This window comes from Talpa europaea (genome assembly GCF_964194135.1).
Source record: "Talpa europaea genome assembly, chromosome: 14".
Taxonomy (NCBI): domain Eukaryota; kingdom Metazoa; phylum Chordata; class Mammalia; order Eulipotyphla; family Talpidae; genus Talpa; species Talpa europaea.
The window spans coordinates 18555289-18575970 of NC_140082.1; the positions used below are offsets into that span (position 1 = coordinate 18555289).

Genomic DNA, 20682 nt, shown 5'->3' on the forward strand with positions numbered 1-20682 from the left:
TTGTCTAACTTCCCTCTCAGTTGAGGAGGTGCCTGTCACCTCCTCCAGGAAGCCTTCCCTGATATGCCTCTATCCCTCTCGACCTGGCCTCAAACCTCACACCCCTCTATTCAGTTACCTATCACTCTGGCTTAAACAATGATGTGTTTATGTGGTGAGGCAGCCCACACCCACCTCAGGAGCATGAGTCTTTTGTCAATAGAAACCCAGCTGAGGGCCTCCCGGTTGGCGCAGCAGGTTGAGCACAGCGCTGGGAAGTTGTCCACAGCCTCTGTAGCATGGGTTCAATTCCCAGCTGGCCAGGGAGATTCCCACATAGCACAGCAGATCTCTCCTGTCTCATCCACTGCTCCCCTCAGCAGTGTATTTCAGTCAGTCTGCCTGTTCTGTTCCCTGCTCTGTCTCTAGTGAATCCTCTCAAACTCCTATGTCTCTGGCCTGTACCCCAGCTCTTGTATGAAAATAAATAAATGAATCTTTAAAAAGAAATAAAGAAAGAAACACAGCTGAGTTATCTCTGTGTGCCAGAGGCAGATTTCTAGCAAGATCAACAAATATTAGTTGATGAAAGAATATCGACAGACTGCCTGCTAATGTCCCCAAATAAGAGCCACTGATGCTGGGGAGAAGCTGTCCACCCACAGAGCTGGGCCCCACCATGTTACTCATCCTAGGTTCACAGACCCCGGATGCCCAGGCTGGCTGAAGGTTCAGAGTCCCCAACTCCCTAATCCCCTTCTCTGGGCCCTCTGAGAGTCCCAACAGCCATCAGGGATCCATGCAGTGAATCCAAAGACAGACATAAGATCTCCAAGACTCTAAAAAATGCCTCCCAAGACACAGTAGGATCAAATTAAAGGAAATTAGTGTATCTCTGCCTACTATGGAAGCACAGTCTAGAAAATTGAAAAGACATGATTTTAGCCAAGTTGTGACCTGGATGTGCTCATTCATTTATTCACTCAGCAAACATCACTGGAGCACTCCCTGTGCTCCTGGTTCCGTGAACAGAACACAGAAGCATCCCTTTCCTCTCCGAACTTAGGGCTGAGGGGAGACAGGCTATAAGTAAACATGCAGTGGGATGCATGAGAGGCTGTAACCAAGGAGATCACAAAAAAAAAAAAGATCATTAACAGGGGTCTCTCCTTAAACAGGGCCAGGAAACTGGAGGCTGGCACCTCTGGTGGGGAGGCCAAGGAATGGATGCTCAAAGATCTTTATCACCTCGTTATTAAGCAGCAGCGAAGAGTTTAGAGTTTTCTTGCAAATGAACATAGTTCAGGGACTCATGACTCTGCTGTGATCTGGTCATTAAAAACGTTGTTTGTGAAAGTTTTAGTGATATACAGTTTATTATGAACTAGGTAAAACTTTCATGGGAAAAATACTGAGAAGAAGATCTGCAAAAATGTTACCAAAGGCTATCTAGGGATGGTGACGTCATGGGCACCTGGTTTTTGGTTTGTGTGAATGTGTTTCTTTTGGGTTTTGTTCTGTACATAAGGTTTTAGGTTGTTTTTTGGGTTTTGGTTTTTTTTTTGGGGGGGGGAGGGAGTTGTATGATTTTTCCACAAAATATATGTATTCATTTAATTTTTTAAAAGTTTTTTTTATTTATTTATGCATACAAGAATTGGGTGTAGGCCAGAGGTATGGGGTGGTGAGAGGATTCACCAGAGACAGATTGGGGAGCAGAACAGGCAGATCTACTGAAATACACAGCTGAGGGGAACAGTGGGTGAGAGAGGAGAGGTCTGCTGTGTCATGTGGGTCAGATCCCTGGCTGGGGATCAAACTCTAATTTCAGTGGCTGCCGATAGCTTGATAGCGCTAAGGCTTTAACCCCTGCGCTACCAGGGAGGCCCTGCATTCATTTAATATTTTAAATAAATATTTTATTAAGAATATAAACTAGAAGAGAACATATTTAAAGCCAGTAAGAGAAAACAACATGACATGTACCACAGGGAGTGTGGATTGATGGTCTGGTGGGCCACTGAGGCCTTGCCCCACCCACTGGTCCAATGCAGGCCATCTGGATAACAGTGAATAAGAACAATGGTGGTGACAATAGAAGGCGACCTTGGTTGAATTCCACACCTTGTCCAAGTGCTTGAGGGGCTTTCCCCATCAATGTGGGAGCAAGTGAGACCATTGCCATCACTGTTTTACAAATGAGGAAACTGAGGCCCAGGGAGATAAAGCCCTTTTGCTTAAGGCCACCCAGTTTCAGTGCTGGTACTGGGATTTGAACCTGGATATTTCAGACTCCAGAACCCATTTCTTAACCACTGTGGTCAGTGAGTTTTCAGGGAAGGATGGAACTGGCTGATACAGAGAGACTTGCTAGGAGGCGGAGAAAGAGGTCTCAAGCCGGGATGAATTTGGGCAATACATAAAATAAAATAAAATGCAGAACATCTAGTTAAGGGAATTTCAGAAAAACAACAGATAATATCCTAGCACAGGTGTGTCCTCCTGCAACATCTGGCATACCAGGAGTGCTGGCCTGAGTACACCTGTCTAACCAACCCAGGACCAGCTTGTGTTCACCTCCTCCAGGCTGTCTTCTCTGATTTGAATCCAATGTTCCAGGCCTGCCCAAGTAGTATTATGATATCCGTAAACTAAAATAACTGTCAACATTTATCTGAAATGCAAATTTAATGGGGCATTCTGTGTTTTTTCCCACTTTACTGAGTTACTGTTGACAAATAAAAATGATATATTTTTAGGTATACAATGTGATGTGTTGCTATATGCATATCTGTGAAATGATTACCACAATGAAATGAACACATCCATAACCTCTTAGTGACCATTTGTGTGTGTGTGTGTGTGTGTGTGTTGAGAACACTTAAGATCTATTCTCTTAGTAAATTTCAGGCATGTAATACAGTATTATTAACTATACTAACTAAGCTGTTTGTCAGATCAGGTATAAGACGAGTAAGTTCTGGACAGCCTGTATTTTTATTTGCTCAATCTGCCAACTTTGAGGGTTTGTACTTAGCAACTCACATTCTTAGGAAGCATTTTCTGACTACCAAGAACCTGCACTGCCCGATGCCTGAAACCAACCCAAGCTTGTTTCAAAGACCAAAGAGTTTTCAAATCTTATTTTCATTCTTAGACAATGGAAAGAACACTCTGTAGACACCTAGCAGGTAGCAGAGAGAGAACAAAGGAAGACTCTACCTGTTCCCACTAATCAATTGGTCTAAAAAACACCTCCCAGAAACACAGAGAAAACAACAAGAAAACCCCTTCAAATGCCTCCTTGACAGGGATTCAAGCTGTGCCCCATTCCTGTATGCAGGCTGTTAAGAAAGGGGCAGAGAGCTCAGCAGGTCTGGCTGGGCAATTTCCCTCCTTGAAAACAACAGGAAAACCACCACTCACCCTCTTGCTCATTCAAATGGATACACTTGGGTCAAGACTCATTAAATTTTGGGATAGCTTCTCATTCTCTGCTGTCAAGGTCAAAGTCATGGTTCCTAATGGCACCCACTCATGGGGGAACAGGGCATAAAAGAACATGCTGCAGATTCCCCCCAATGAAGGGGGGTATTAGGAAGCGCAAGAGTAGAATAATTGCCAGAATTTAAAGATGGGGGCGCCACGGCACCCACTGCAGAAATCAACTCTACTCCACTAGTTTTCAAAGTTGGGTTCCGGGCCCACCAGTATCTGCACCACCTGGAAACTTGTAAGAAATGCAAATTCTCAGGCCAGACTCCAGACCTAGTGAGGCAGTGTGTGGCTGGTTCTGCCATGTTAGCAGTGACAGTCATAAAGCAGAAGCTCTTAATTGTCATGAGGTAGTTTATCAAGTTAATCTCTTATGGACTGTGCTTTGGAGTCACAGCAGTCTTTGCCAGCCCAAGGTTACGGAAATTTTTCTCCTGGTTTCTTCTAGAAATTCTATGCTCTTAAATTTTAGAGTTAGATCTGTGATCCAATTTTTGTTACTTTTTGTATATGGTGTGAGTTTGTAGACTGAAATTCATCTTTTTATATGAGGACAGCCAATGACTCCAGCACCATTTGTTTCCCATACATGTCTGTGTGGGGAAAGGCTTTGGTGTGGAAATTAAGTGCCCAACTCTACCTGGTAAATACCTGCTCAGCCTTTAAAACCCAGGTAAAATCTTTGTTTGGCTAAGAAACCTTCCCTGAGACCAAGTAGTTCATCTTTTCTCTGGTGCCCATGGCATCGTGTGTAGCCTCTGACACATTCTTGTCCCACATGATTATGTTAATTCCCACATCTCCTGATAGAGTGAATTTGCATAAATGGGGGCCATCATCCCAGCACTTAGCACAGACCTGGCATAGGAGGTGATTGTGGTGTGTGAGCAGGATAGGGGCGACTCAGAAAACAACTGTTACAAATATAAATAAATGAATTAAAGAATAAACAAGTGAATAATTTGTCTTACAAACAACTAAATACCATCCCTCAAGGTCCTACTTACAGGCCACACCCACCAGGAAGCCCTCTCTGATTGCACCTACTCTCATTAATCATCAATACTTAGCAAGAGCACCCAAGTTACCGATTTAGGCCAAGCCTACACTCTATACACAGTTTCATTTAATCCTCACAACAGATCCATTAGGCAGATACTACTATCATTGCCTTACTCAAGAGGACCAGATGATCAGAGGCTAGGTTCCATGCTAAGATCACATATCTAGTAAGTGTCAGAGCCAGGCCTAAACCCAATGGCCTGAATGCCACCACTTTTGGGTTCCCTTTAGATATAAAAATCTCATTTCCCCAACAACCCTCATTTTCAGATGCACCCTCCCTCGCTCCCTCACCCCCGCCCCCACAGCAACCTCTCATCTCCCTGACTGACCAGCTCTTGCCAACTACGCACCCTGGTGGCAAAGGAGAGGAGTTACACAAGGGACCCCTCCATTACCCCCACTTTCCTGGCCAAGAGAGACCAACACCCACACCCCTGCCCTGGAAGGACCTCCTCTTTACCTTATGCCACGTGCCCATGCCGAAGGAGCTGCTGTCTGCCATGTGGTGCAGGCACAGCTCAGTCCTGGAAGCAGAAAAGGACAAGACGTAAGGGAAGGCTGCCAACATGGGTGGCCTGGCAGGGCTGGTCAAGGTGGAGGGCTGCCAGGTAACCCCAGGCCTGCCCAGACCCTAGCCCTGCCTCCCACAAACTCCTCGCTCACTGCACTTACAAGGAGCTTCCTAAAGGTAGGGATCCTGGTAGAACAGGGCCTGGCCAAGAGTGGGGGCCAGCTCTAAATCTGGGGCTTCCACTACCTGGTGATGTGAACTTGCTCAAAGATAACACTAGAACAACCACTTGAAAGGACCCGCCTCTATGCTAAATTCCAAGAGTAGATTATTATGATGACCCCACCCAATAGGTACAAATACTATTCCCAATTGGCTGAGAGGTGCCGAGAACAAGAACTTTGTCCACATAGCTAGCCAACATGGGGCCAGGAGTCAGAGTGAGCGCTTTTGGACCCCTGGATACAGACTCCTCCACTGTACAGCACCCACCCCTCCTCTCTGGCCTGTGCCTTCATCCTATAAAGGGCCATGATGTTCAAGGCTGCTTCTAGTGTTCAAACTGAAGGTCCTTGAGAGAGGGGCCTATAGATAGGCTGCCCACTCTGCAGGCCTGAAGAACACAAGCAAAGGTGGAACGGGTGGGGAGGTACAGCCATGCCGCCACCCCCTCCAGGCATGCCCCACACACAGAAGCATCGTGAAGTCTGGCCTAGGATCCCACAACCCTATGGGATCAAACCTGATCCTGGGAATTGGAGCTCACTCAGCAGTCCCCAGCCAGTCCCGCTAGACTGGGATCCTTTAGTGCTCCCTCCCCTGGTTTTTCTACAGGCCCCACACCCCTGGCCTCAGCCTCATGCCCTGGAATAACCCTTTTCAGACAGATTTTTGAGTCCAGTCCCAGTCCTGCCAGTTAGCAGACAAGGTATTCTCTTCTTTGAATATCCTTTAGCTCATCTATAAATGGGTGGTCTACTACTTCTGTCTCAGGATTCTACTACATGTGCCTCATGAAAACTCTCCCTGCCCACTTGGCACAGAGTTGGTTCTCTGCATTTATTTCCCTTGTCTTCAATCTAGTCTGTATTCCATTTGTTGGAAGGTGAACTTTACAACTAATTGAGGAGTATGTACCCTAAGCTAAGTACTGGGGAGGCAGAAAGGAGCAAGGCTGATTCAGGTATCTCAGAGTCAGTCTGAAGGGAAAGAGAACACATCTACCCCAGTGTGGCAGGTGCTGAACCAAAGGGCATACCAGGGACCAAAGTGGATAAAGGACAAACTGAGGGAGCACACCTCTAAAGAAGGGTATTGGAGCTGGGTTTTGAAGGATGAATAGGAGTTTGCTACAGAAATAAAAATGGACACTTGCAGAAATGAGAACCAGATTTTTTCCTTTGAAGGTTCATTGTGGATGAGGGACCAGCCTGGTAGCAGCAGAGGCAGAAAAAGGGAAATGGTGTGGGAGATCATCAGGGATGCCTCCTGCAGAAGGACGACCCCCTAAAGGTCTGAGTTGCTCCAAATACTTTTCTAGCCTCCTAGGGTGCTTGAAACTCATATGGGATGGCTCTGTGCTCTCAGACACAACTTTGTCCTGGTTCCTAAGGACTCCACACTCATTTGGGTCAGGCCCTCTGACACAGAGCCCTCCGGACTGGCGTGAACCTGGTGTGGGGTCCTAGTATCCTCTGCTGATAGCATCTTAGGGGCAGCCTCCTCACACCAGAATCAAACCCGAGCCATTCTACAGAAGGGGAAACAGGTTCAGAGACCAACACAGGGGCAAAGCCAGGCTCTAAACACATGCCCCTCTGACCCCAAAGTCAGACCTTTCCAGCACACCCCCTATCAGGTCCTGAGAGTCGTGTCAAGGCAGATTTGATCCTCCAAAGAGTCAGAGCAGACAAATAGGAGCATTCTCTGTCCTCAGCATTGTACCTCCTCACTCTATAACCATCGCGGTCCCCTGAGGCGACTATTAGCAAACCCACTTCACAGATATTAAAAGCGAGCCTCAGAGAGGTGAAGTTAGCAGCCCCGGTCATATAACCAGCAAGTAGAGAAGTCAGATATGAGTCCACATAGTTTGACCCCAAATCTGAGCTCCTAGCCACTGTGCTGCTCCAATTTCTTCTATAGATTCTGAAGATGTTCAAGTAGCTTCCTTACTACACAGTTATCCTGCTCTAAAAAGGGGGAGTTTCCTCTCCAGTTTACCCTCTCCAAAGAGAACAGCTATCCCTCCACCTTCGCAGGAGGCTCAGGACAGATTCAGCCTGCCCTTCACAGGGGAGGAAGCAAGAGGCAAACAATGGGGGACAGAGAAAAAGCACAAATCAGCATCCATAGCAGGGGAGAGAAATAGCTTTTTCTCTCCAGTTTCATTGGGACCTGTCCCATTCATTTGTTAGAAGAGAAAACAGAGATTCCAGCAAGAGGGAGCCACATGCCCCAGGATACCTATGCAGCCAGGGAGGGGCAGAGATGACTCCCTGGGCCACCTCCTCCAGGAGGCCCTCCAAGATAAAGCTCACCTGGCTACCCAGATGGCTACTCCCCTAGGCCTGAGGTTCCCCTTCAGGGAAACCCTCAGGTGCACCCAACATTTCCACAAAGTTTAGGATCTTCTGAAAGACTTGGGGTCTGCAGGCCTTGCCCTCCTTCCACACTATTGCCAGGTACTGTACTGACCAACATGGCCACCATCACAGCCTCTGCCACCCCCCCATTTATAAAGAGCCGCACGTGAATTGTTTCCCTGAAGCCTATTGTTTCTACTTCACAGAGGAAGAGACTGAGGTTCAGAGCGGACAATGCTTGATCAGGGTCACCCAGCCCGGAGCAGAACCAGGCAGCTGGAACTGGAGGTCAGCATCCTAACCGCTGGGTGTCACTGCCTCTTGGGTATGGGCGGAGCTGAGACTGGGGCCCTGGAGAGTGGGTGCCTCAGGGTGTGGGCCCGGCCAGCCACTCACCTGAGCTCCAAGTCCAACCCAGCCAGCATCTGGGAGAAAACCTCGAAGTTGCCTTCGCCTTCGGGCTGCCGGGCCACCCGGCTCTTCTCCAGCAGCATTGTCTGCAAGAGAGAGGGGGCATCCGTGAGCACCCGTGCCTGGTGGCCATCACCAGGAGGCCCCTCGGGTCCCCACTCTAGCCCTCCCCTGAGGGGACATCTCAGGCCCATACTCTGCAGGTGACCTCTGCTCAGCTCTCAGCAGCCCTTCGTCTCACTTCAAGTCAATCCACGCACTCAGCTACCACAATAAATTCATTCCAATTAAGGTATCAAAAGGTAATAACAATTAAATGGAGCCACCCTTTGACATATTCTTATTTAACAGCAGCCTTTAATAACTTGCCCAAATGGTGATTAATGGTGGACTTTCAGGGCCGGGATGGCAAGGGGCTTATTTGGCACTGACGAGTTTTCCTTGAGTCTGGATATGATCCCAGCTCCCCATACAAACAGCCCGTCTAATAGCCTAATCCTATTTTCTGTTCAAACAGAATGTTTGAGGGGGAAGGGGTGGGGGCTGTGGGTGATTCTGGAGATAGGAACAAACAGGCCATGTGTTTGTCACACACAGGCCGCATGGAGGCCAGCTAGTGGCTGTTTAATTTCAGCTTATGTTTTTAAGACCCAGCTAATGAGCAGCTGAATTACCTATTTGCTCATGAATATTTCATCCCTGAGATATCAGAGGCACAGACAGGCCATCTTGCTCTGGGAGGGGACATTCTGGGGCACTGAGCAGGGTGGAGCTGGCGTGGCCAGGGAGCTATGGCCCTTGAGACATATTCCAGGGTCCAGCCAAGCAGAGCTGAGGACCCTGAGGTCCCAGCTCCAGTCCACCCAGAGGCCTCACCTGGAGCTGCGCAGCTGTGACTCGGCCTGTGGCGTTGAAATCCAGCGACATCACCATGGTGAACCGGGTGGCACAGCGGCTGTGGCTGGTGGACACAGAGCCAAAGGCCCGGAGGACAGTGAAGGTGGCTTGGATCTTCTCCACTGTGGAGGCATGAGGCAGGGCGTCACATGTGGCCAGACACTCCACACGCTCTTCTCACAGGGCCACCTTCTCCACAGGTTCCTGCCCCAAGGACAGACCCCATCCTGTCCCCATGCCCCATGGGCTCCTTGCCACCTTCTGATCACACATTAACCATCCACATTTCACTGCCAGCCTGGCCCTGTGCTGTTAGCCGGGGTGCTGGGGAAACAAGACAGAGTCAAGAAGGGGAACTGCACAGGCCCAAGTTTGGTACAATCTGGGTAACAGGGGCTGCCCTCAGGCAGGGTGCTAACATTCTCCATTCATTCTGAGGGAACTCACAGTATTACAGCAGGCTAGAAAAGCCCTATATGCTTCCCATAACTATTTAGAGAGCACTTACTATGTGTTAGTCCCTGTGCTAGGCACCTGGATGCAGCCTGCCCTGACTCCGGCCTTCAAACACAAAAACTCCCAGCAGAGCTACATTCTTAGAGGGCAAAGACTGGAGGTTCTACCCACTATATTCTCAGCTCCCAGCCTGGATCAGGAAAATTGGTGACCAAGAAAACATGGAATAACCCAGCAGAGAAGCCACAGAACAGAGCATGGTAGGTAAGTGAATTTGAATATGGATTCTTTCCTTTGCTATCTACTTGATTTGGAGCAAATTAAGTAAGTTTTCTGTGCCTCTGATATCCCATTTATATGATGGGGATAATAGTACCCCCATTTTAGTCATGAAGACTAAAATATTTACTAATGTAAAGTGTTTAGACCATATTCCAAATGAGGTGCATTTAGTAGGTTCTCTATTATGACTAGAAAAGCACTATCGTCTGGGCCACATGTTCTCAGGGGGAAATATTGCCCCCCAGAAGGTAGAATCCAGTTCTTGGAGGTGGAGGGAATTTTCTTTTCTTATGCATGGAGAACAGCTACACATACCCACAATACACACGCACACACACAGATAATATGGCATGTCTGTGACATAAAAACTTGATGGTGGGGGTTAAGGGAAAGAAGGTCTAAGAGACTCCCAGGATAGAGGCAGGGGATGACAATGAACAAAAACATTGAGAACACTGGTCCGGCAGTTACAGCTCTGGAGCCAGACTGCCTGAGTTTGAATTTCAGCTCTGGGAAATATTAGCTGTGTAGTCTGGGGCAAGCTAGTTAGCCACCCTGAGTCTTAATGTTCTTGTAAGTTCAAATACTGATAACATCTACTCTATAGGGCTGTTTAAATAATAAATAAGTTGATAAACTTTGAGTAAGACCTGATTCAGTAAGTTCTCAGCACATACTACAATCATTATGAATATTGTAAGCAGTACTATTATTCAGCATTCTTTCTCTAGGACTCAGCCCCAACACCAGGTCCTGAAGGAGATCCCCAGGCCCTGATCTGAGCTTCCTCCCTGTCTCCCAACTAACCAGCTATGCCAGCACATGCACAGAACATTTGAGGTTGGAACTCATGGGAGTTTAGTTTCCCTTGTGGCTGTGAGCTGCTGTGAGCAGAGGCCCTGCCCTTCGCTCTTGACTTATTGGGTCCTCCGTACTGTTCAGCATGTTTTGCACTGCACAAGGACATCATACATCATAGAATGCGGCAGTCAAGCGCTTGGTGGTTGTTCCACAGGTGCTGTGAATGTCTTGAGGAGAGAGGACATTTTGCAAATTTGCACAAAGGCGTCTAATGGCCCAGGGGGTGGCCTGCCCTGTAGCCAGCACAAGGTCTGCACATAGTTGCTTACTGAAAGCTGGCTGAATGGATAAAAGAAGGAGCAGTCCAGCATTCCCTCCAACTGTCCCCTCCCTCCCTTCATAGCCCCTCTGTTATATGTCACCTGGGGATCACTGTACCTGAGATGCTGCCATCCACACTGCCCGCCATCCGCACTAGGTGCTCCAGGACCTGCTGGCAGCAGGTGGTCTTCCCAGCACCACTCCGGCCCAGGGTCACGATGCTCTGGTCCTTCCGCTGGCTTAGCAGTGCCCAGTATGCCCTCTGGGCCAAGGAGCCAACATGGGCGGGCAGACCATCCCGGCGGCCCCTGGGTACCTGTGGGAAGGTGCCAGGTATCAGCTTTCCCACCCCAGTCAGTCCAGGGAACATTCCAAGACAGAATCCTACCCTTGCTTCAAGTATAGATCCATCCCCTGCCTCCCAACATCCTCCCTTGTCAGAGAAGTATTGAGTCTTGCATTTCATTGGGAAGATCTAGCCTTGGGGTCAAGTCCTGCTTCTGGATCACCATGAGTGTTTGGGCAGCCTATGACCTACTCTGGGTCTGGTCTTCCTCTCCAGCTAGTGACAGCCGTGAACCCACGCAGTGTTAGCTCATGGTCTTGGTACAGATATTATCAGCTCATACCTGCCTGATAAGAGGCAGGTGGATAAAATGGTAAAATTGATTAGTGATGTCTGACATGGAAACAGTTGAGGGGATGGTGTTGGTAGTATATGTGTTATACACTTACCATAACAGATTTAGGTAATACCTGAAGCCCCTTCCACTTGATTCATTCATTCATACATCCATTCAATTAAAAAAATTGTTGAGTATCTACTACATAACAGGCACTGGGAGCATACTACCACATCACGAGGGGATACCGTTACATGCCTATTAAAATGACTGAAAAAAAGTTTTTAATATTTTTAACATTACCAAGTTCTGGTGAAGATGCCGAGTAACGGGAATTTGTGTACAATGCTACACTTACCCTGGAAAAGAGTTTGGCAGCTTTTTAAACAGTGAGACATGCACTCATCACACAACCCAGCAATCCTACTCTCAGTAACATACCCCAGAGAAAAGCACATTTATGTTTACGAAAACCCTTTATGTCACTGGTAATATTGAATTTATACTCAAAGTCACCAAAAGCTAGAAACAACGCAAATGTCTCTCAATCCCGTAGCAAGCTCAAATAACCAAACATCATGGTTTTAGCATGGAAAGTCCCTTGTTCTGGAAGACTCCTCAGTCCTGGGCAAACGCAGACAACTAGTCACCGATGACTGGATAAGCTCACCAGAGCAAGCTACAACAAAATAAAGGAATCAATGCTGATGGCTCACCATGTGGGTCAATTTCCAATGCACTGAAGTATGTAGAAGAAGCCAATTCAAAAGGTACATTCTATAAAATTCCATTTATATGACTTTTCAGGAAAAAAAATAACTATAGGGGCAAAAAACAAACAAGTGGCTTCCAGGACAGGTCATGGGGGGATGACCACAAAGGACCCAGGGAACTTTTGGGGGAGATGGACTACTCTGGAGTGGGAGGGAGAAGTGGTTATAAGTGACTCATAGTTGTCAAAAAACTACAGAAGTGAACACTAAAAAGGTGATTTTAAATGTATGCAAATTTTGCCTTATTAAACTCAAATTTAAAGGAAACAAACTCCTGCCTAGGGAGCTTGCTTTCTGTTGGGAAGAGACAAATGGTAAACAAAGCAAATAATTAAATCATAGTGCACAGGAATCATGGTAAATCTCCCTGCCTGGATGTGATCACCAGGGAAGGAGGTATTTTATGAGGAGAAGAGATATAGGGACATGACACCCAACAAGGAGGGTTGGGGGGACCAGCAGAGGAGGCTGAGGAGAATCAGCAGGACAGAAGCAAAGGCAGGAGCACAGGCAAGAGCACAGCCCTGGCTCTGGGGCCAAGGAAGGCAGTGCTGGCAGCGGGGAAGGACCCAGATATCAAACGCTGCTGCGGTTTCAAGGTAGAGGAGCCTGGAGACTTGACCACTGGGCCGGGCAGTACTGAAGTCATCAGTGACCCTGACAACAGTCTTCTCAGCGGGTCCTTGCGAGGAGGAAGGGAAGAGGGCAAGTGGAGACAGTGAGGAGAGTGGAAGGACACCAAGAAGAGGGAAAGTGGTCTGATGACAAGAGGACCCTGGATGCTAAGTGGGACACCACTGAAGCCAGCAATTCCCCCCTGCCCTTCCCAGTGCCTTAGCAGGGCCAGCAGTGTGACGGCCAGAATGGACTCCAGTCTGGGACTACTGGGCATCCCCATTTTAATGTTGACCATCAAGCTCCAAAGACCCCCAGGAACAGTAACAAGTCCCTAACCTGAAGCATAACAGAGTTCAGCAGAACCCCAGGCTGGCAAAAGGGAGACACCCCCATCCTAGCTGGATACAGCATTAGGGCATGAGGCAAGCAGGGGTTCCGGGGTCTGAGATCTAGAGCCACCTCCCACTCAGAACACTCCCATTCATTGACCCCCTCAGCCTATGCCTGGAGCAGAGAAGGGAGATTCCTGCAGATTTGGGCCTCTGTGTACACACATAAGTGCATGCACACACCTGTGCCCATGCATTTGTGCCCATGCACCTCTGCGCGCTTGCACATAGGCGTGCTCACCGGCACATGCACCCACGGTTGCAGATAACCCTGCAGGGGTGGGCCGTCTATGCTCCATAGTAAAACCATGATCATACCACAAACACCTGCCCTCCCAAGGCACACGCCCATCTCCCAGCAGCCAGGTGGGCCCAGACCCCCTGAGAAGGGCAGCCAACCCTGCAGGTGATCCCACCCAGCCTTTTTCAAGGTGGCCCAGTCCCAGCTTCACCACAGGTGTGTGCTGCCACCTGGTGGCCACTTGAGGAACAAGACTTGTCAGCCAAAAAAGAGGTGGCTTGTGGGTTTGGGCGTGGGAGGGGAGAAGACTTGAGGGAAGAAGGATCTTCTGCCTCACCCCACCCCAGGGGACAGGAGCTTAAGGTGATCACGCAACACAAACCCACGTTGCAGAGCATATCCCAACCCCTGCCCTTTTAGGCTCTTTGGCCAGAATGCCTAGCCCAGGATAGACAGTGAGAAACTGGCTTGCCTTAGGGGTTTTAAAAAACACCCTTCGGGGGGCCTCAGAGCCCAGCTTCTCAGGAGACTCTAATGTTTCAGGCTGCAATAACAGAAGTACAGCCCTCACAGCAAGGGAGAGGGAAATGCTCAGTTCTCCAGTGCTTCTGCGGTCATCCCAGGCCCCTGGCCCTGGAGAGTCAGGCTGGGGAGGGGCCTGGAGAGTGACTGAAGGGGTGGGGTAGGGTGGTGTGTCCTGGAGAAGTCTTGGGGAGAGGCTGCAGAGCCCCTGTCCATTCTTTAACGACCTGAGCACTGTGGGGAGGGGGGTTTAGGTAGGGATTTGTCCCTTGGAATTCTAGAAGGCAAGATATGACTCTTTATCCCCAACTGACACATGAGGACACTTAGGCCGAGAGGTGTCCTGACCTTTCTAGCGCACCTGGGTGTGCAAGCACGTTGCTAGGCCTACCCCTTCGCTGACCAAGCCGTTCTCAGTGTGACACACAGAAACAACATTTGCCTCCATCCTTGTTCCCACCCTCTTTCCTCCACCCAGCTGCCAAGGGGATCCTTTTACAATGTAAGTAAAACCAGGTCACTGGTCTGCGAAAAGTCTCCAGTAGCTGCCCCAGCTCTCAGAGGGAAAGCAGAATCATTATCACCACGTATCAGAGCAGACGGCATGGCAGCTCCCCCTCCGCCCTCCACGATCCCCCCTCCACACTCTTCTCCAGCTCTGCCTTGACCTTTACTACTTCGACCTCTTTGTCTCTAAAATGGAAGCCCCGTGAGGGCCCGCAAGTTTGCCTGTCTCCATCCTGCTCTTCCCTCCTCGCCTGGGAGACCCTGGGTCCTAGTCTCAGCCTTTGGGCTGGGACTGTGTGACTCGGTTGTGGCCTCACCCCTTTCCACAAGGGGGCGCCGAGATGTTTCCTTTGCTTTAATGGTCCTGTCGGCCCAAACTGGCCCGGCTAAACGTCCCAGGAATAAGCGAAAGCAAGTGGAGCTTCTGTGTCCTGATTTCTGAGGGTGTCTGGGACTCCTGAGACCCAGCACGAGGTTCCAGGCACAGAGGAGCCGGCGGCCTGGCTTTACCCAGCTCCTCCAATGCTGAGCCAGAGTTCGGTGTCTGGCCCAGTCAGTTCTTATCCACAAAGCAGATGATCCCACCTGTGTTTGCGCCTGTGTTTGCACATAAGTGTGGGAATTAAGTGAGATAATACATGAAGGTGCTTGAAGCAGCACCTGGTCCAGAGTTGATGCTCGCTTGATAGTTTATTATTGTTGTCCTAAATGTTTCTACTGTTTCTATCACCCCCTCCTCTACAAGGGGGCACATGCTCTTTGGTGGCCCACAGTGCCCATGACACCCCTGAATTTCATAGCTGGCAGGATGCTACTCACTGACATATGGGGGTTCTGGATGCTCTGCTCTCCCTAGAGATGCAAAGGGACCCCTCACACCTCTGCCCATGCCCCCTGCCCCGTCCATGTGGTCGCTCCTCACCTTGCCTGCAGTGGGCGCTGGGGGCCCGGGGGGCTGGAGGACGATCAGGTGCGGCCCTGTGCAGGTGTGTGGCAGCTGAGCCTGGTAGCGATGCAGGAGAGTGTTCAGGACACTGGATTCATTGACACTGACCAGAGAGGCCAAGTCCTCAGCCTGGTCTAGCTCAGGGGGGTTGGCCTGTAAAACATCACACAGAATGCCCTCTGATTCACACATTCACACACACACCCCCCACATATACAACAGCCCTGGGGAGCTGTGTGCCAAGGACCAGCATGGTACCCAAGGACTCTGATGATAATGACAAAACCTTACAAAGGAAATAAGGGCACCCCTTCTCCTTTGCCCTCTGTGTGACATGGGAGCTACCCCTCGCTTCACACCGCCCAGCCTCCCCATGCTCTCTGCCTCAGAAGGGGAGGAGCTGCTAAGGCAGATGTGGCAAGATTCGGAGACCCTTCTGTATCTCAAACACCACAGAGATCTGGGTGGGGTTAACCTTAAGGAGGTGCACACTGGGTGTTGTGGGGAGCACAATGTGTGCACCCTGACACCATGGACAGAGGCCAACAGTCAAACTGAGCCAACTGGAGTCTCTGCCGCCATGATTGAGGCCTAGGAAATATGCCCAAGCCCAGCCAGAGCAAGGATAACTGCAGCTCCTCCGAGGGGCAGCCATTCACTAAGACTTCTGAGCAGTCTTTCAAGGTTCAGTGAGTTTTCTGAGCCTAGTGCCCTGGGGCTCAAGTCAAGGGTGAGGCCTCTGATGGATCAGCCTTTCTTCTGAGGACAGGACCTCTACCATCTCCCAATCCCAGTAGGCAGAAAGGGTCTGAGATGGGAAGAGGAGGAACAGGGAGGGACAAAGAACATGCCCACATGGAACCCTGGAGGAAACACTTTCTCAACTTGGACACTATGAGGGATGGAAAGGATCAGAGAAGAAGGGCTTTCTGCCTGATCACAATTGCACTCCAACTTATTCTCAAATACATTATTGGTAACCCGCCAAAATTATGCAAAATAATTGAAAAAGCAAAACCAAAAGTTGATGGCAAAAAGTTGGGCCATTGGAACCTATATTTTGGTTAATGCAAGCAGCAAATTTGGCTGAGTCCCCTGACATGCATGATTAGCAATGTCCATAAACTGCATCAAGCAGAAGAACTTGCGGTCTAAGACCTCACATACATGCTTTTCACATGCCCGCATAAAGGGGACACACTGTGTGGCAAAGTAACGACCCCTTAGCAATACAGCTTCAGAGAGAAATGCATTCATAGTAGCGGTCCCTATAACTCCCTCCAGGGCATCGAGCCAGGGAGGTATGTGCAGTCCAGTAGGAGGAAATCTGTAGCAGGGATGAAGGATGGTGTGAACCAAGCAGGAAGTGGAAGGAGAGCTCACCCGATGAACAAGCTCCTCATCCACCTCGGTGATAGTTTTGTCAGCATCAATGCAAAGCCTCACCCTTCCTGCCGGCAGGTCGGCTGTTCCCTCATCTGGTTTCAGCACCGTTGCTGGTAGAGGGTAAGACAAGAGAGAGACAGGCTGTGAGCTACTAAGCCAGGCCAGACAGCTGGAGAGGGAATCGGGAGCAGTCAGAAAGGGGCACCATCCTCTCCTGCTGGGGCCTATTTACAGGACAGTCCTAAATTGTGACCCCCAAACCATTTGAGGACAGAAAGTAGGTCCCACTCACCTTGGGCTTTTATTAACTGGCACAGTGCCAGGCACAGAGTAGGCACCCGATGGTTGGGTACAGTAACCAACCTCATACTAGAACTGGGTGGCAGTCAATGGCATACAGGCTGCCATTTCCCCATGGAGCACCCATGACAGACATCACTAATCAATCACTCTTCCCAGCTGTGTTCTCACTGGGACTCACAGTCACTTCTCAGTAGAGTGTGGTCACCAGACACAACTAATCAACAAAAGTGAGCTCACGAGATGAAATCTATTTGTCCACTTGCACTAGACTCTGAGTTCCTTGAGGAATCAAACAATGTGTGTTGCACTAATAAATTAGTTAAGTCACTAATTACCAAGTCTCAGAGGATTTTGAAAACAGCACCCAGGATACCAACTGCTAAAGGCAAAATGACCCTTAACTATCGCCACCTCCATTACCCATCGCCTTTCTCCCCCAAACAGTAATCAGGACCTGGCAAACATGGCTATCAGCAGAAGGGGGTGGAAGAGGAAAAGATTTATTCCCATCAATGGTGCTACCCCTCATTACCAAGAATAAATCCATCCTTCTGAACCAGCCAGACCTTCTCTGCCTTGTACCATCTGTCCTCGAGAGCCTGAGAGCAAGAGCACATCAATTAAACCAGGAAAATGACACCTCCATCCCTTACCCCATGGAATCTTCTTACATTGAGGTTTCTCACAGTATGGTCTAGGATCACCTCAATCAGAATCTTGGGAGGCAATTTAAATGCTTGTTTAAATGCAGATGCTGTGGTCTGCCCCTGGCCTGGGGAGCACCAGGAATCTGTATTTTGGATGACCCATTACTGATGCGGTTACAAGCTTGAGAATAATCTTTGACACCCACTAAGTTCAGCCCCAGGGGAGCTCCCACGCTATGGGCCACTCCTTTTTGGGGCAATTGCACTCTGGGAAATGTGCAATGCGGTCTCAGGATCACTGCGTGGCAAGGAAAAAGTGTTTGCTTCCTCCTTTGGGCTGGCCATCCCTCTCCAATCCACTGTCCCCCCATGTCCACCCCCAGGGGTGTCCTACCCACTCGTCCTTTTCTGGAGGCCCCCACCCGTGGCTCCCCACTCCCAAGGCTGCAGCCCCCTCACCTGGTCCGAGTCTCCGCTCTGGCCTCCCGGGACCCCCTCTTGCAGGGCAAGCCCCTCTTTGTTCTCCTCCTGGGTGTCAGGCTTCTCAACCCGGCTCTCCAGAGCAGGCTGTCTGGGTCCTTCTTGCTCCTTCTGCAGGGCCTGGGCCCCACCGTCCTCTCTCGTGCAGGCCTCTGCCTCCCGCCCTCTGCTGTCAGGACGGCTCTCCTTCCCAGCGGCCCGTGGGGGCTCCCCACCTGCCTCCACCTGCGTGGGGACCTTCCCGTCTTCCCCTGTCTCACTCTGAGCCTTGCCTGCCTCTCGGGGCTCTTCCTGGCGTGGCCCCTCCTTTCCCAGCTCACCCTGGGGCTCACCTGCTTTCTCCCTCACTCTCAGGGCTTCCCCCGCTGCCGTGGCCGCCCGAGGGTCACCTGTCTTGTCTGCCTTACTTGGGAGATGACCGTCTGCGGCCTTCCGCGTCTGTAAAGCACTCCACTTGCTTTTCCTCTCCAGAGGCGCGCCCACCTTCCTCACCTGGGTTTGGGTTCCAACCAGCTTCCCTTCACTCCCTGAGTCTTTAGAGACAGTTCCTTTTGCCATCTTGTTTGGGGGTTCCCCTCCCCCCTTTCCTGCTATCCCTGGCTGACCCCCCTCCCCTGGCCCCTCTTTGCCCTGAGGATCACTCCCCTTCAGCCCTTTGGTCTGGGGCGCCCCGGCCGCTTTCCCCACTGTGCCTGGAGACGTCTCGGCTTTAGTCGGTGGCACAGTTCCTGGGTCCCCAAGATTCCCAGTCTGGGTCTTCTCAGCCTTCAGGGCTGGGTCCTCAATGTTGCCCTGGGGAGCAGGAGGAGTCCCTGGGGTCAGCCCCTTGTTTTTCCCTCCAGGGTCTGTGGCCGGGGGTGTAGCAGCACAGGAGGGGGTGTTGCGGGCTGGGGTCCTCTGCTCTGGCTTGGCTGAGTCTGGGTCCAGCTTGGCCACCATCAGCAGCACATCGCCCCTCCGCACACCCCTCTTGAAGGGCAGGGGCTTTTTGGTTGGGGCCTCGCTGGGGCCCGGCTCCTGGGGCTTCTCTCCACGGACGCCGGTTCCCAGCGCAGGGTCTGTGGTGACGGCCGCCTCGCTCTCCTTGCCCGGAATGTTTGAGTTCTGGGGAGAGCTGGGCTGCTGGTTTCCAGATTTGTTGTCACAGCTGGACTTGCAGTTCGGTTGGTCAGCAGAAATTTCTGGGGTCTAGGAGAGACACCACCATCCTAGTGAGCTGCTTGCTGACCTGACCGTTTTATGCTTCCTTCATTCACTCGCCCATTCATTTATCTGTGCACCATCCGTTCATCTGTAAGACCTCCCAGGCACTATCCTGGCCTTGAGCTGAACCCCAACTCCCTGACCTTGTTCAAGTAGCAAAGTAGAAAAGAGTAGACTTTGGAGCCCCAAAGACCCACGTAAAACTCCTGAGGCTGCCATTTACTCGCTGTGTGACCTCAGGCAAACCTCTTGTCCTCTCTGAACTTGTTTCCTTTAATGAAGGGGAGAAGAGACTTCCCCGCAGGGTGAGCCTAAAGATCCAAGTCAATGTATAGCCCATGGTTAATCCTCAGGAACGGTAACTGCCACTGCTATTCTTGTTGTCACTGTCATTATTAATTCTGCCCTGATTCTCCCCACTGGACCAGGAAGGGAAGGACTCAGGCCTGTCATCAGATCTGTCCTAGTCACAGCTCTTCACAGCTGGATGAGAACACACATCATCTAGCATCTAGGCTTCACTTTTTCTGAGGTAGAAGCAGAGTCCACCTGCTCATCCAGATTTTTTTTAAGATTTATGTATTTATGCATACAAGAACTGGGGTACAGGCCAGAGGTGTGGGAGATGAGAGGATTCACCAGAGACAGAGTGGGGAACAGAACAGGCATATAGACTGAAGTACACTGCTGAGGGGAGCAGCGGGTGAGTCAGGAGAGGTCTGCTGTGCCATGTGGGTAGCTCCCGGAGCAAGGATCAAACTTGCACCGCGAGGCTACGGACAGCTTCACAGCGCTGCTCTCAACCCCTTGCACCCATGCTCATCCAGATTTTATGTAGAATGAGATGTGGAAAAGCACTTTGGAAATTACAGAGAACCGAGGAAGCTGGGCTGCTCCTCCTTCTGTGCCTGGCCCCCTCACCCCACTCCCCATTCCAGGTGAAGGTCCGGTTTTCTGCCCCTCAGGTCCTTTACTCTTGCATGACCTACATACTTGGGATCTCCATTACCTGCTCCTGTACCAGACCCTTTGACTGCCTTGCAACTCAGCCCTCTGTCCTCATGCCAGCATGGCTGTGGCTCACAGGACCAGCCTGGCCTCTGCCTCTGTAGACAGAGAGCTCTTGGGCAGCTCTAGCCTGAAGCCTGGTTGCACCATCCGGCCTAGCTTGGGTTCTTCCATCTTGGACATGCTAATGCCAGCCTCCCACACACCTGTGCCTGGGAATCTGGGGTTGTCAC

At 50.3% G+C, this 20682-nt stretch overlaps 1 protein-coding gene across 1 annotated transcript in view; it reads right to left on the reverse strand.

Moving 5' to 3' along the window:
• Nucleotides 1–20682, reverse strand: part of MYO18B (myosin XVIIIB) — a gene marked incomplete at both ends in the record, with an annotated part of 216639 nt that overhangs the window by 190073 nt on the left and 5884 nt on the right. Inside the window, 8 exons of the mRNA XM_084253221.1 lie at nt 5000–5063; nt 8032–8132; nt 8923–9065; nt 10921–11119; nt 15399–15575; nt 16806–16918; nt 17644–17710; nt 18218–19426. Of these exons, the coding sequence (XP_084109347.1) occupies nt 5000–5063; nt 8032–8132; nt 8923–9065; nt 10921–11119; nt 15399–15575; nt 16806–16918; nt 17644–17710; nt 18218–19426 (2073 nt within the window). The remainder of the gene's footprint in view (nt 1–4999; nt 5064–8031; nt 8133–8922; nt 9066–10920; nt 11120–15398; nt 15576–16805; nt 16919–17643; nt 17711–18217; nt 19427–20682) is intronic.